Source organism: Epinephelus fuscoguttatus, linkage group LG16 (genome assembly GCF_011397635.1).
Source record: "Epinephelus fuscoguttatus linkage group LG16, E.fuscoguttatus.final_Chr_v1".
In the NCBI taxonomy this organism is placed as follows: domain Eukaryota; kingdom Metazoa; phylum Chordata; class Actinopteri; order Perciformes; family Serranidae; genus Epinephelus; species Epinephelus fuscoguttatus.
The window spans coordinates 37985623-38001868 of record NC_064767.1 but is presented as its reverse complement, the minus strand read 5'-3'; the positions used below and the strand labels follow the sequence as shown (position 1 = coordinate 38001868).

General features: G+C 40.5%; 1 protein-coding gene and 1 long non-coding RNA gene across 3 annotated transcripts in view; one reads left to right on the top strand and one right to left on the bottom strand.

Moving 5' to 3' along the window:
• The window catches only part of si:dkey-191g9.5 (rap1 GTPase-GDP dissociation stimulator 1-B), a 55584-nt gene that overhangs the window by 28137 nt on the left and 11201 nt on the right, over positions 1 to 16246 (bottom strand). For both annotated transcript variants that reach the window (XM_049601211.1, XM_049601212.1), the window contains exons 2-6: positions 16067 to 16171; positions 11467 to 11589; positions 10201 to 10326; positions 3339 to 3467; positions 3111 to 3236 (exon numbers count right to left, since the gene is read on the bottom strand). In XM_049601211.1, coding sequence (XP_049457168.1) covers positions 3111 to 3236; positions 3339 to 3467; positions 10201 to 10326; positions 11467 to 11589; positions 16067 to 16171 — 609 coding nt within the window. The remainder of the gene's footprint in view (positions 1 to 3110; positions 3237 to 3338; positions 3468 to 10200; positions 10327 to 11466; positions 11590 to 16066; positions 16172 to 16246) is intronic.
• On the top strand, positions 1326 to 3214 carry LOC125904052 (uncharacterized). The gene is made up of 4 exons (XR_007451369.1): positions 1326 to 1401; positions 1575 to 1651; positions 1740 to 1949; positions 3080 to 3214. It is a non-coding gene; the product is annotated as an uncharacterized LOC125904052 (long non-coding RNA).

Sequence of the window (16246 nt, the reverse complement as noted above, 5' to 3'; positions counted from 1 at the left end):
AACTGTATATGTTTGTGTAGGGTCAGGCTTGATCACAGCTCTAGTACACTCCAAGCACAACAGCTCAAGGCTGACTGTTTTTTTTTTTTGTTTTGTTTTTTAAATTTGTTTATTTTTTTTTTTTATCAGGGACCATGTACAGAGAACATTGGACTCAACAGAGTAAAGATGCACTGCACCAGATTATAGCTTTTTAGCTAGTTTCCATCTGCAGTCCCTGAGGCAGGCAAAAGAAGAAATAACAAGAGAAAAATTAAAATATTACAAAGACACATATAAAAAGACAGACTGAAACGGTACAAGAAAATATAGTGCATTGAAATCCATGGGACAACGCACATACAGCGTCCAAAGTGCGAGTGCTCACAGTTCCAGAAAACAATCATACAAGGTGCACATGCCCATACAGAGCGCACAGTGCAATGAGGCAGATAGAACACCCACATGTCTCATTTGGTCTTCATGTAATCTGTACATAAAGTACATAGTGCAAAATGAGAACAGGATATTCACAGGTGTTAAATGGCGATTAATCTACCACATAAAGTGCATGATGCAAGATGAAAACAAAATAATCACAGGTCATATAAGCAATAGATCTACACACTAAAATAGGAGACACATACTGTACAGTAACTCTGGCCACAGTTTAACAATCCCTTTAAGTCTGTATATTTTAATCAGAAACAAACAGCCTCGGAACCACCTTGGGAGCTATTGACTACCTTTAATTCTACTGAAAAGTTGTAATAAATATAGAGGTAGTTAACAGTGTGCTTCAAAAATGAAAATGCCTCAGCTTCTGCCCGGTACCTGATGGTATGAGAGTCATGATAGATAAAGATATTGAAAATATAATTCCAGAGTTCATCATTGAGCTGTTCTGGAGTTTTCTATGACATCACTTCTTTAACTTCAACTTACCCATTTCTAACAATGTAACCGACTTATTACGACACATTCCTTGCATGCTCAAAGCTGTATTTTATCCTCATTATTCTTGGCTATGTAGTGCCCTGCTACAAATGATACTGTTTTGTTCCTTTAACATGTGATCAGTTAACAAATATGCAGTATAATTTGTAGCATTGTTTGTCAAGTTACTGCTGTTGTGAAATAAGTTTAATTAATATGGAGAATTTCATAATCGTACTTTATTTGGGAAGGTTCTAAAATGTCCCATGTTTTGAACGGTCTATGAATGCCTCATGAAGTTTCCTCTGTTTAATTGAATAACCAGGTGTCAATCTCTCATTAGCCAATCCGTGCCTGTCAAAGTTGAACGTCAACTACCTACCGGATTCAGAGAAGGGGGTGGGACTAATAAAAAGAGGAGACGAGGCTCAGGCTAGTAACGGGAGAAACGAGGAAAGGAATAACGACGCAACGAAGGAGCTAGTTGTAAGCTATTTAAAAGTGTTTAATGTTACTGTTGTAACGGAAACTTAGAACCGGAGGGTTTTATTGTGTGTTACCTGGTACAAAATGTAATAGTGAGCCATGTTCGGAGCTGTTTCAGCCGGAAATTAAACTTAATGTCCGCGACGCCATTTTCTGTTGTGTGTTAATGCTAGTTAGCCTCGTCCTCGCTAGCTGGGAGAAGAAGGAGACTGTGTGTGTGAGGGAGAATATTTTGCGCCGGGTTTTCTGAGTGAGTATGGACATTTTGTGAACTGGTGACAATATGAACAGTGTATGGGAATGAATAGTGAGTTTATTAGTGTTGTGAATTTCTGCAGTGTGCCTCAAGCCTACATGCTTGCCGCCTGCCTGCTGCCACGCATGCTACTGCTGCTGTAGAGGGTGCTCGGGACTTCGCTGCCGCCAGAGGACCTGATGTCGCACATGGACGTGTCTTCAGGACTGGTTTCTCCATCTCATCACCTTTCTTCACTGAACCGACGGTTTGAGGAAACTGCTGCTAACCGTTTCTGAATCTCCAAGGATTAGTGAGTACCGAGAAACACTTTTCATGAGGATTCAAATGAGCTTCAACATGCGCGCCAACCACATGGTACCATAACTGAGTTTTACAAAAAACCCGGGTATTATTATTTTATTTTATTAAAGGACTTAAAGGGTCACCATGTCATTTTAAAAGGGTGATTGTTTCGTTTTTCTGTCAGTAAACATTTTATGTTGTTGCAATGTATATTCGCAGTCGAAATGTTTATTCGTGTTTGAATGTGGTATTAGTAGGGCTATGGTGTGTTAAAGGTATGCATGGGAGGTTGTAAGCTCACATAGACAGTATAGCTATAAAATCAGCTAACCAGGCCTCTCTGCACCCTAGGCAGGGTTGTATGCTCTAGTTACAGTAGATATATCCCAAATTTAATATTTTAGTAGACTAAAATGCTTAAGGTGTTAAAGGGGTTTGCCGTGACAATTCTGTAGCAAATGAGAATTGAGTGGGGGGGCTACAGCTACATCATAAAATATCAGTGCCAGGTGATGTAAGGAATGTTTGTGTGTTTTGATGAAATTATAGCGCACTCAGTGACTGTTGGTCAAACTTAAAAAGCTGTCTGCAGTCTGCAGCCAGATGGAATCATTTTTTTGCTGAACAAGCTACAGCATAATGTCTTTTGTGATATTATGTGCTTGTGATCAATAAGCATTATCAGCAGTCTGTCTAGTTCTGTGACTGCTCTTTTATCCCTGATAATCTGAATTGTGCATTCCTATTTGATAGTGGACAACAGGGGTGAAATCTGCTATTGGGTCAGTGCCGTACTTCAGTTAGGACGGGCCCCAGCAGGACGGGTGTCTGCAGGGAGATTCTTCCTCTGTCCTCTTCAAAGAAGATATGAATTTTGTCTGTTTTCTTGCCCATACCTTGCTATGTTTTGTAATTGACCATTGGTATATTTTTGTTTGTTCATTGTTGTTTTTTATGACCGATGTCACCAAATTTAAGACTGACTGACTGACATTACCGTCAATGGCCAAACACAACCAGGGATATAAAAGGCATGGCTACCTCAGCATAAACACTCTCTGATGGCTTATGATAAAGCACTTTATTGAGGTTAAAAACAAATTTAATTTAATCATCAATAAATCTTTCCTTTCCTAGCCTCCTTCCGGAAGAACCCTGCAGGTCTTACCACTCTCACCCAGCGAGCCCAGTATTTCCAGGATGACATGTCGGCGCTCTGCATCAGATGCTCGTTTCAGCTGGAACGTTAGTACATCTGCCACATCCTGTTCTGCCAGGGCATCCCTCGCAGAGTCTGAAAACAAAAGGGTCTATTACAGAAGGGTCTATTACTATACTATTGACAGTGTTGGAGCTAACTTCAAGCCTGACAAACAAACACTAATAAAATAATCACCCATGTCAGCCAGGTTACAGAGGGCCAGCAGGCAGACGTTGACCAGGGGGTCGTTCTCTGGGTACTCCCTTATAATGGACACCAGTCTGGGGATTACACCATTCTGGATTAACTGGTCCTGTTGGTATGCTGGGTGGAAGAGCAAGGGAGAGAGGAAGTGATCATGTTTAAAGTGACAGACACATTGGGCCTCATTCACTAATGTGTGCGTGGAAATGTTCTTACTTTGCGCACAAAATAAGTGCGTATGCAAAATCACCGTGGGATTCATGACACCTGTGCAGTGGCCAATTTTGTTCTCACCACCTTGTGTGTGAATCAGAATCATTCTAAATTGACAGGCGCGTGCTCACAATTTGTGATTAGCATACTACCACGCCCCCATTTCTCCATATAAGGAAACCGCTTGCCTAGAGTTGATTCATGAATCAAGGAAGCGGTTACGCGAGGAGAGAAGTAGTAAATTTCACAGTTTGTTAGAGGCGATGGCGCCGGGTCATACAGGAATGCCATGGGTCGTTGTAAGATTGTGGAGGAAACAGCATGCCAGAATGATCTTGCACACCTTCTCAGGGGTATAAAGTAGTTTGCCACCGGCTGTATCTGATCCAAACACATCCAACGGCCCTTAAGCACGCCAAAAGTGCGCTCTACGGCGCGTGTGTGGGCATGTATGTTATTATAGCGCACCTCTTGAGGGGTTTCAGGGTTTGCGTATGGTGTCATCAGCCATGTTTTAAGGCCATATCCCCGGTCACCCAAACAATATAACATTTTAGCATCAACAAAATAGAGACTTACTAAAAATACTAACTAAAAACAATTGAAATAAAAGACTAGAACAAAAGATGCTCACCAACATGCCATCCACTTCTCACAGCCCCTGCCTCCAAACGCATTTCCACTGTACTGTTTTGCAAAATAAATGAGTCATGGGTGCCTCCTGGCCAGCGGGCCACAGCGTTAAGGATATGGCAGTCGGCATTACAGATCATCTGCATGTTGATGGAGTGATAGTTTTTTCTGTTCATGTTGTTGTTAATATTTTAATTGTCACAATGATGAGGGTGAACGTATGTCAATTTCATGGTTATTTAATACATTTGGCCAATATATTAGTAAATTAATGATTTTTAAAAATGTTAATTAAATCTCTTTTTAATGAATGTGGTTTTATAGACTCTGCATGTACTTAAAAGGTATGTGTTTGTATTTTCTAAGTCAGTTCGGCCATCCTCATTTGTGCGTACGCATGGTCTGAGGCAGTTCTAAATTTGTTCACAGAGTAAGAACAAATTCGGGTAAGAAAATATTGATGAATCCCAGATTTGTGTGTCAAATGATCGTACGCACAGTTTGTGAATGAGGCCCATTGTTTTTAATACTTAATTTTTAGTAGGGATGTCCTGAGTCATTTAATATTGAGTATCTGCTGATACAGACTCCAAGTCCAATACTTCCTTTTTTTTTTTTTCTTTTTTTTTTGATAATACAGCTGCACAGTGCACACTTTAAGTACATTAAAGTTATTAAAATGTGAATTAAAAAATTGAAAATTAAGATATGCTTTTGCTCCTGGGGCTTTTGTTTCACTTCACAGTGATGTTGTGAGTATGGTTGTCATCAGGGCCCTATTTCAGAAAGCAGGCTCAACAAACTCTGAGCCTAATTCCGATCTCTGAGCTGACTGAGCCTGAGCTGGGAAACTCTTGAGTTTTCGGTTCCAGAACAGCTAAACAGAATCAGTTCAATCAACTCTGAGGCTGAAACCAAATCTCCACCCTCTGGACTTGCAGACTGAGCCCTCATGGACTTCAGGCATATGTAATGTGATGTCTTCACCACCACATGTAAAGTCTGCAAGAGGAGGAGTCTGCAGCATTATAAAAAGAGCTAATAGACAGGCTTGGAGTCTGTTTCACTTGTTTCCGTGGGAACATTTGGGAGACTATCATGTATACGGTGATCACTGCAGCACTCACCTATGTGATCAGATTGCACAGCTTTTATAGGCTAGGCTGCAACATTAAAATACATGTTGATTATCTCTATAGCCTATACCTCTACATATTTCTCTATCATGATGTTGTTGAATTTTATATCTGGCCTACATTATTCAAGTAACGTTTTAATATTACAATTTATAATACGTTTATGGGGTTTTGTGTATGTGTGTGTTTTCTGTCAGCAATTTGGAAAAATTAAAACACGTCCGTATTGCAATGAATTGTGGGTAATTAAACTAGTGAAGTCTGCACCCCAAGCGGACTCTCCGGAAGTCCACAGAAAGTCTGCTTGAGGCCCCTTGTAGACTGAATGAATTGTGGATTTGGACAGCCCTAAGCACTCCCGGACTTCCCGTGAACATGCCCGCAAAGTCCGCGAATGTGGTGAAGTGCGGACATTTGGGATGCGGTCGAATAGTCATTTTTGCTTAGGAAGGTTCCTAACTGAGTGAAATGACCCAGAAGTATCTAAGTGGCAGCCATGATAAGAGCTGGTCGAATTCTCTAAATTTTAAGGAAAGGTGCTTCAATGCTTCCTTTCTAATCTCCTTTAGTATAGGGTACACTTGACCATCCTTTACGAAAGTAGATAATTCTGTCCCACAAGTCCTTGCGGCGGCTATATTTAAACGCACCATTCACAAACTCAAGTGATTAGGAAAGAAAAAGATCAACATGACGTGGAGAGGAAGGAGATCACCATGTAAGTTACCGTTGTTTATGAAGCATTACACATCTCATGCCATAACTTGTTCATATGCTTTATGTTTTGAACTTTCAACATTATGTTAAACTTAGATGCGAACTGTGAATGTTTCGCTACTATTGGTGTACCCTCCATCCACAGCTTTGTTTAACTTGTTTTATAACAGGATAAACAAATATACAATGCATTATTTTAATTTTCCAATTTTCATGTGAATGAGAAAAAAGCCCTTTTATCCAGTCACATTCTTCTGTGTTAAAACTAGACTGAGACAGAGCAGCAAACAAAGAGTACACTCCAAAATCTTCTCAGGCTCTGCTGCTGGTGTAAGGTGCTTAGTTATCTTCAAGTACAAAGTTAAAATAATCAGATCCACACAGAAATGGACTGTTTAATTATTTGTCAATGACAATGTTAAACATTAATGCTTTATGTTTCATCTGTAGTGTATGATTTGTTTGTCCTTTCAATTGAGTCAGATTTGATTGTGAAATACAACATTCAGTCAGTAATAAAGACAAAAGGAGTGCAAATATAAATACAATTTATTGAAATTTTAACCACAAGTTATAGATGAACTCTTAGAATGTTTTAAATAAAATGACATAGCAGAAAAATGTGCACGATATCTAATACTATAACATGTAAAACAAACAAACAAACAAAAAACACTTAGTCAAAACAGACTGGGCCTGTGAAAGTGGTAAGTCATGCCCAGCATGGGCCCAGAGAGCTGCAGAGTACATGGGGTGGTAGGGGGAAAAGGGAATAAAGGGTGGGATTGGGATTGTAGGGATGAGGAAGAACAGAGGTGGTAATAGTGTTATGGCTACAGATGTTTTTTTTTTTAACCATTCAACCATTAGCCATGACAGCCTGGGCTATGTTCAGGCCTAACAAAATGTGTCCTAAAGGCCAATTTCAAAATCAGTGACACTGTAAGAACAGTAACAGTAAGCAGTTCACTGTGTTTGGAGGTGGTCTTTAAGACAATTAACTGATGTACTTAAAAACATATAATTTCCCCTTGGTGTGAAATTAACTCCATCTTTCAAAAATGGCCCAGGACTGTCATGTCTGATGTGAGGGTGCTCAATAATGGCTGCATTTAAACTATGAACAAATGTAGCCATAACACTGTTAAAAAATTTCCTGGCCTTATAAATTTTTGCTGGATTGGCACCAGCCTCCCACCTGCACCTTTGGGTCAATAAAGAAAATATTATCTTCATGCCAGGATGGTGGAGGTGAAGCTGGTGCAGGTCCTCCTTTATCATGTTGACCAGCTTGACACTGCTGACCTCCCCCATGTCATTGCCGCCACAGTGGATAATGAGGACATCTGGTGCTGCTCTTCCTCGCAGGGAGTGGGAAAAGAAGGGGAGAAGGCCTCTCCACTGCAGTCCACCTCAGACACAGACGCCTGGCATGCTGAGGTTGCTTCCCAAGGTCTCTGCAGCTCTCTGGGCACCACGCTGGACATAGCTGTCACCAATGATCCACACCGTACCTATGAAAGTAAAATGAGTGTAATAAATGCCTCAGGTAATGAAAAACAGAAAGTTAACTATACAGGGTGAATCAGTTCTTTTTGTTGACAATACCAGTATACTAATACTATTATGTCACATCTGTAGGATAAAATAGAACAGGGAGCAACACTTCAAAATATAGATGACAGTCTTTTAAATGCTTTCTTTTTGTCCTTGGAAGACAATGTAATATTAGCTTAGCTGTCTAAAGTCAAGTAGCCAAAACTGGTACTTACAGTTTCTGCTGTTAACTTTAATTAACATCTTGTAACAAGTATAACACTGCCTTTCCTTCGCAACTTCGACATTTCTTTATCATGTTCTAGATGATAATCTCGCACTGCGCTGTTGATAACAGTAATGTTAACGTTACACATAAATTTCAATCCCCTTCGGACTTTTATCAATGTCAGAATCATAAATACGCACGCTGTTTGCAATAGCGGTGTGGGTACTAGGCTATAATCTTTAATGTCAGCCGTTATGCACACTGCAAATCCAACTACTAACTCAAATTTCTTATTTAGTATCAATAAAACATTCATGGTAAGAAAGAACACTACCGTTAAATGGCTAACATCACATGTGACATCACATGTGACTTAGCTTATTAACATTATCTTATTCAAAGTATAATCAAGTGACATCCAAATAAACAACTCGTAACTAAAGTTACGTGAAAATCTAAATTCAGGTCAATTGATTTGCTTCAAATTATTCGTTAAATATGTATTAAATAAACGTTATGCTAATTCACTGTAAAACTGGCCAAATTACTGCAAGTCTCGACAAAATCAAGAGTTGCAAATTAACGTACCAAAATTAACGTTATATATTTAAAAACACTGAAGCATTTTTAAGATCGTGTAGTATAACGTAATCTCAGTAACAGCTGAATCATTGTTTCAAGTTTTGTTGTATAATGTTAGTTTCAGGTAAACTCAACTTACCTCAAGTTTCATGAGGGAGCTAGCACCAAGCAGGAGCAGCCAACACCACAGGGCTCGCCAAAGTAGCCTAACTTGTTAGCCTAGCTAACTTAGCAGCTTCGAGTGAGGTGGGCGTGTTTAAGCAAGCAGGCTTCATTTGGCCCGCCTCTTTGCCCATTTTTGATTGGCTGGGAGTTGGGCACTGCCAAGATGGCGACGGCCAGAGCCGCCTACTTTGAACTTCAAAACCGCTCCTCAAAAACCAATGGGTGATGTCATGGTGACTATGTCCATATTTTTATACAGTCCATGGTTTGAACCCATGGCCGCTGCATCAGGGACTGAGCGTCAGATCACGGGGTGTCCGCTCCATCCACTAAGCCACCATTACTCCGTGGCAACTTTGTTGATAATCGAGTCACTTTTCTTACGACCCAACAAACTGCTGTCTCACTGATGTGTTGAGTGTTTTTGATAGCCTATTATAAAGAAAACTGCAGCTGCTGAAGGATCAAAGAGCAATGCATAAAATTTGCTCCGATGATAACGTAAATCCACGATGTGTAATATTTGATATATCTGGGTTGAACAGATTGTTAGATAAATGATAGACTGTGAGGTGAAATTGTATCTTTCATACAGACACTCCTCCGGGGAGACATCCAAACAGGGTCTAAGCACCTTCTCCGTACGCAGCAGCCTCTGAATAAACTGTGCCTCAACGTCCACGACTGGAGGGAAAAAAAGGAAAAGGAAAAGCCATGTTTCTCCTTCCTGCTATACACTCAGCCTCAGGCTTAGATGAAGCAAACCTGCAAGCCAGCAGGTTAGCTTCCTGGAGTAAGTTGCCATAGTAACTGACTCGGGGTTATGCTGAGCTGGCTTTGTGACACGGAAAACTCAGAGTTTCCCTCATCTCAGGCTAAACATACTCAGAGTTTTCATTAATCCTGCTTTCTGAAATAGGGCCCAGTTCTGGACTACTGTCTATCTTTCTTCTTTGCTGGCAGTGAAACACCTTGAGCCATAAACGCATAAGACATTCACACTGAGCTGAAATGAAAGGAGTGCTCATAATTTTGGTAAAAAACCTTAAGTAAACAGTCTCATACTGTCTTTGTGCTGTTGGTTATGGTGTGTTGTGTTTCACTACAGACAGGGCTCAGCCCCTGCTCATACAAACACGGGAGCTCAGCTGAGTGGAGGAGAAAAGGAGAGCGGAGAATTGGAGACAGCTGCACTCCGCATGTCTCTGCATGAAAGCTTCAGGAGTAAAAGCAGCTGTGATAGCTGACATAAAACAAAAGATTGGATCCTCTGTATAGCTCAAAATAGTCCATCACGATCAGTCAAAAAATGCCTTGATCAGCACTGATCCCAATTTTTAGTATTTTAACTTCACTTTAACTATAAATAGGTCATTATTTCATTTCATGGTCTCACAGGTTGTAATTATAGCATGTTGTGTAAATGATAGCTGGATACAAATCATCACATTAAAGTGAGCTGTAATAAGAGATCATTTAAAATTTGAAAATCATAAGCCATATACATATACCTATTGAAACCTGAAAAGTGACTTACTGTCTGTCTCTCTAACTTTTAAAAGAACACAGTCTGTGCCTCATAAGCACACTGTTCATCATCAGTGAACCCTGCTGACTGAGCAGCAATGTCAGACCAACTTACAGTTGTCAAAACAGATGCGTCCGATGGCCCTGCCAGTGTTCAGCAACATCTCCTGGTTATTGCTGTTCAGATGGGGAACCAGCACCTTCACCAGGCCTGCCTCAATGCACGGCTCCCTCACTGCAGCTACAACACACACAACAGTAAGACGTTGGAAATATAAGCCTTAATATACAGTAGTTTCACATTAAAGGTTCACTGTGAAGGATTTAGGGGTGTCTAGTAGCAGAAACGGTATAAAATATTCATAACTATGTATGCTATCATTTATTATCTCTTGAAAATAATTGTGTTTTTGTTACTGTAGAATGGAGAGGGTTCTCTCCAGCAGAGTCCGCAATCTTGATCTACAGTAGTCCACAAGGGAATAATCAAAAACCAGCTGTAGATGGGGCCATTCATGTTTTCTTGTCAGCACTTGTAGTCTCCCTACACGTTTGGCATACAGGAGAAGTTTCAGTTCTGTGTCCTCACCATTAAATGCCACTAAATCCAAAACACTAGACCTTGCCATTTGGTGGTTAGCTGTTACCAGGCCATTAAATGGCAGTTATCAGTGGTTATAAGCATCATATGGGTTAAGCCTGTTATACACTGTGCAATTTTGGGCTGTCCCATATGAAACATGACCAACATAAAAGAAAGGTGGCGTTATCTTTGGTCATGGCTTTTAAATGATGGTCCTATGTCACACAGTGAAAGAGGTTCAAGGATGGTCGTTGTCACAGTCTTGCGATCAAAGACAGCATGGGATACATTTCTGACAGTGTCAGGCCCTCAGGCCCCTTTATTTCCATATCTCTACTTGTTCACTTGATGCCCTTATACTTTTCCATCTGGCCTAGTCAGTCACCTGACTCCTGCATCCAGCCGCTCCCTCCTGCCCTACAGTAACCTCTTTCCATCACCTGACCAGCACATTTCCAGCCTTTGTTTCTGCCTGTCTGATACTAGCAGCCCAAGGGACTCATAATTCTCTACTTAACCCTGATCTGGATATGTTTACCTAGTAAACATGAATTTTAAATTCAACCTGTCTATCTGTGAATTGTACTTCTGGATTCAAGCTTGCTGTTTGAGCCACTAAATTTGAACATTTACAATGCCATGACAACTGGGCAAACTCATCTGCTGAGCGTTGGTGATAGGAGAAATCCCTCAAAGAATATTCATATTCAGATAAAAAAATTAAATTGCTTTGTTTTATTTACAGCTGAAAGGGTGCAAATGCTATTCAAGAAGGTAACATCTGTAGCAGTATCCTACCTTCCCTGGCCATCTCTGCTACCACCAGAGCCACCTGGCAGCTCAGGTGGCTTTTACTCCGTAAGGCCTGAGCCAGTGTGGGTAAAATCCCGCTTCTGGCAATCTCCACAGCAGCATCCTTTTCTGTTGACACCCAAATTTATTAGGTCAACATGACAGCAATGACAGGATGTAGAATCACAGCACATACTAAAAATATGCAAAGGTAGTTTTGGCTTAAAGTTTTCAGTTTACACAGTAAAGCCCAGATGACTTCAAGTCACAAAGTATGTGACTGTGATGAGTGAGTGGTTTCATTAAAAATACACTGTCACAAATGTCTTTTTGTTGGTGGCCTCCTGATCATTTCTTTATTGCCACCATCCAACTGTTAGTTTCAACCAATATAATCGATACCCTTACACCAATTATTCAATAAAGTATAAACACAAAATCAATGTAAAGCACCTTTTAGACATGTACCATGTTACATATATGTAATGGTAATTTTACGTGTTGGTCACATGCCTGAGAAGAGTTGGGGCACTTTGAAAAGTCATCCTGATAATTTAATTTTCAGCTGTAAGTGTAATGCTTTAAGATATAGAGTTAAACATTGTGGTCCTACTTATCTGACATTTCATTATATGTACTTTGTTGCTTTGCTGTTATCTTTGATAAACCAAATCTACCAGCACAGCAGCCAAACAATGTACTAAAACATATTTGAGCCACCCAAAAACATCAATATCACTCTAACTGTGCACTATATTTGAATATTCACTTTACGTTACACACTAACCCATTGAGGCCATAGTAGACCAGCAGCTCAGTGTTCTGCTAAATAAAATTACTGTTTTTGTCAACCGATTCTGGTGGCTTTGATATAACAACTTCAATTCCCCAACAGATACAGTGGTGGAAAAAAGTTTTCGGACACCCTTAAAATTTTACACAATCTCAAATATTATCATGAAATATTTATGGAAAAATCTTTTTTGTTTCAAAAGCTGTGGCTGCATTAGACAGATACAAACAAATACAAATTATATTTTTTTGTTTATTGTTTACAAGAAAAACTAACAAAACTAAATTCTTGACAGTTTCAATATGTCAGTTCTCAACATTGTTGGTATCAAAGTCAACAAATAATAGAGAATGTGTTCAAAAGTGAACAAAAAATAAATAAACCATCACATCATCAAATTAATATTTAGTAGTCCTGCCATTGGCACGTGGTAGAGCTCTAATGACCATCAAATTCTACTGCAGAGACTGGATCACTTAATTGGCCTAAAAGGTTCTGCACTGAGCTGGTTTAAATCTTATTTATCTGATCGTTTTCAGTTTGTTCATGTTCATAATGAATCGTCCTTACGTACAAAGTTTGTTTTGGAGTTCCGTAAGGTTCTGTGCTCGGACCAATCCTATTTACTCTATATATGCTTCCTTTAGGTAACATCATTAGAAATCACTCTATAAATTTCCATTGTTATGCGGATGATACACAGTTGTATTTATCGATGAAGCCAGAAGAAAGTAATCAATTAACTAAACTCCATAACTGCCTTAAAGACATAAAAACCTGGATGAGCACCAATTTCCTGATGTTAAATTCAGACAAAACTGAAGTTATTGTTCTTGGCCCCAAACAACTCAGAGACTCTTTATCTGATGACATAGTTTCTCTAGATGGCATTGCTCTGGCCTCTAGCACTACCGTAAGAAACCTCGGAGTGATATTTGATCAAGATTTGTCTTTTAATTCTCATTTAAAACAAACCTCACGGACTGCATTTTTTCATCTCGTAATATTGCGAAAATTAGGCCTATCCTGGCCTGAAAAGATGCAGAAAAATTGGTCCACGCTTTTGTTACCTCAAGGCTGGATTACTGTAACTCTCTATTATCAGGTAGCTCTAGTAAGTCCTTAAAAACTCTCCAGCTAATTCAGAATGCAGCAGCACGTGTACTAACAGGAACTAAGAAACGAGATCATATTTCTCCTGTTTTAGCTTCTCTGCACTGGCTCCCTGTAAAATCCAGAATTTTATAATTTAAAATCCTACTGTTAACTTATAAAGCTCTAAATGGTCAAGCTCCGTCATATCTTAGAGAGCTCATAGTGCCTTATTATCCCACCAGAACACTGCGCTCTGAGAAAGCAGGGTTACTCGTGGTCCCTAAAGTCTCCAAAAGTAGATCAGGAGCCAGAGCCTTCAGCTATCAGGCTCCTCTCCTGTGGAATCATCTTCCTGTTACGGTCCGTGAGGCAGACACCGTCTTCACATTTAAGACTAGACTTAAGACTTTCCTCTTTGATAAAGCTTATAGTTAGGGCTGGCTCAGGCTTGCCCTGTACCAGCCCCTAGTTAGGCTGACTTAGGCCTAGTCTGCCGGAGGACCCCCCTGTAATACACCGGGCACCTTCTCTCCTTCTCTCTCTCTCTCTCTCTCTCTCGTATTCTATTACTGCATCTTGCTAACTCGGCCATTCTGGATGTCACTAACTCGGCTTCTTCTCCGGAGCCTTTGTGCTCCACTGTCTCTCAGATTAACTCATATCGCAGCGGCGCCTGAACAGCGTGACGTGTGTGGTTGTGCTGCTGTCGTGGTCCTGCCAGATGCCTCCTGCTGCTGCTGCCATCATTAGTCATTAGTCATACTTCTACTGTTATTATACACATATGACTATTGTCACACATGTATACTGCCAGATATTAATACATACTTTCAACATATTGTACCACAGTAGCCAGAACTATAACTATAATATTATTACTTTCAATAATGTTGTTGTAAGCTACTGTCATTACCTGCATCTCTCTCTCTCTCTCTCTCTCTCTCTCTTTCTCTGTCTCATTGTGTCATGTGGATTACTGTTAATTTGTTATGCTGATCTGTTCTGTACGACATCTATTGCACGTCTGTCCGTCCTGGAAGAGGGATCCCTCCTCAGTTGCTCTTCCTGAGGTTTCTACCGCTTTTTTTCCCCGTTAAAGGGTTTTTTGGGGGAGTTTTTCCTTATCCGCTGTGAGGGTCATAAGGACAGAGGGATGTCGTATGCTGTAAAGCCCTGTGAGGCAAATTGTGATTTGTGATATTGGGCTTTATAAATACTTGAATTGAATTGAATTAAATTAATCCTGGCTGGCATGTTCCCCACGAGCCTTTCACACTGTTGAGGGGTAATCTTGTCCCATTCTTCTTGAATTACTGCTTTTAATTCTTCTAAATTCTTTGGTTTATGCTTTGAAACAGACCTTTTGATAATCCACCACAGATTTTCAATGGGGCTCATGTCCAGGGATTGAGCTGGCCACTCTAAGACCTGGATACTGTGCTCCTGCAGCCAAGTTCTACTGGCCTTGGATGTGTGGCAAGGGGCATTATCTTGTTGAAACATCCAGTTTTTACCTCGACAGAACAGTGCACGTGCAGAAGGGAGCATGTGGGTTTCGAGAATGGTACAATACTTGATAGAGTTCAATGTGCCATCACAGACAGTGAGATGACCAACACCAGCAGCACTCATGCATCCCCAAACCATGGTACTGCCTCCACCATGCTTGACAGTAGGTACTGTACATGCTGGAGATAATGCTTCGCCTGGCCTTCTGCGTACCCTCACATTAGTAGGAGGAAGATAAAGCTGGAAACTGGACTCATCTGACCACAAAATCTTCTTCCAGTTCCTGGCTGTCCAGTTCTTGTGTGCCTGGGCCCAATGACGCCGGGCTAACCTCTGTCTCTCATTGATCAGGGGCTTCTTGATAGCCTTGTAGGACCTTAAGCCATGATCTAAAAGTCGGCCACGTACAGTGCGGGTGGAACACCGGACACCAGTTTGGTTTGACCACTGCTGCTGAAGCTCCTGTGATGTCATTCAGCGGTTTTGCCTGCACATGCGGATCAGGATGCGGCCATTTCTTGCTGAAGAAACCCTTGGACGCCCAGATCTTGGTTTGTCTTCCAAGCTGTTGGTTCATCTGTATTTCTGCAGAGTGTATCCAACTGCTGAAGGACTGCATCTGCACTTCCTGGCTATCTGGCGGCAGCTGTACCCTTCCTGGCTGAGAATCTTTATCTTCAGGCATGTTTCCTGCGTTAGGTTCCTTGTTTTAGCCATTTTTGTGTCTGAAGAACTTTCAAATGTGCTGGCTTTATGTAGACACGAAGCTTGGCAACAAAAATTGTGTCTTTTAATAAAAAGAACGACCTTCATCACTGGTACCAAAATGACCCAATACTCAAAATTTCTTATGTATTTTTATGGAACCAATCAATTTTAAGTTTTTAATGGCTTTTTAGGATTTATTTAGTATTTTAGCTGTGACTGTACTAAAAGAAATTGCACTTGAAGACCTAAGAGTGATTCTTAATGCAATATTTCACAAATGCATGGGGTGTCCGAAATCTTTTTTCCACCACTGTAGGCTGAGGTAAAGCGATGAAAATATTCTAAATATAGCATACACTTACACTGATATTGAGTTTTTTAAAGTTGGTCTTTTTTTAGATGGCTAAAAACAAACTTACTCAGCATTTGTCCAGCACTGTTTGATTTTATGTATGGGACGCGTGGTGTGTATCAGACATGACATTACATTACATGACTTACTCTTTTCCAAAAGACTAGCCAGCACTGTGTCCAAATGAGGCTTGAGCTCCTCATCAATCAGCTCCGTACTCACACTGATAGCCTTTAGTGCCTCGCTCAGAGTATCTGCAAGACACACATAAACATACACAGTCACAACCAGCAACAACAGTTAAGAGTCTGATAGCATCTGTCATATCC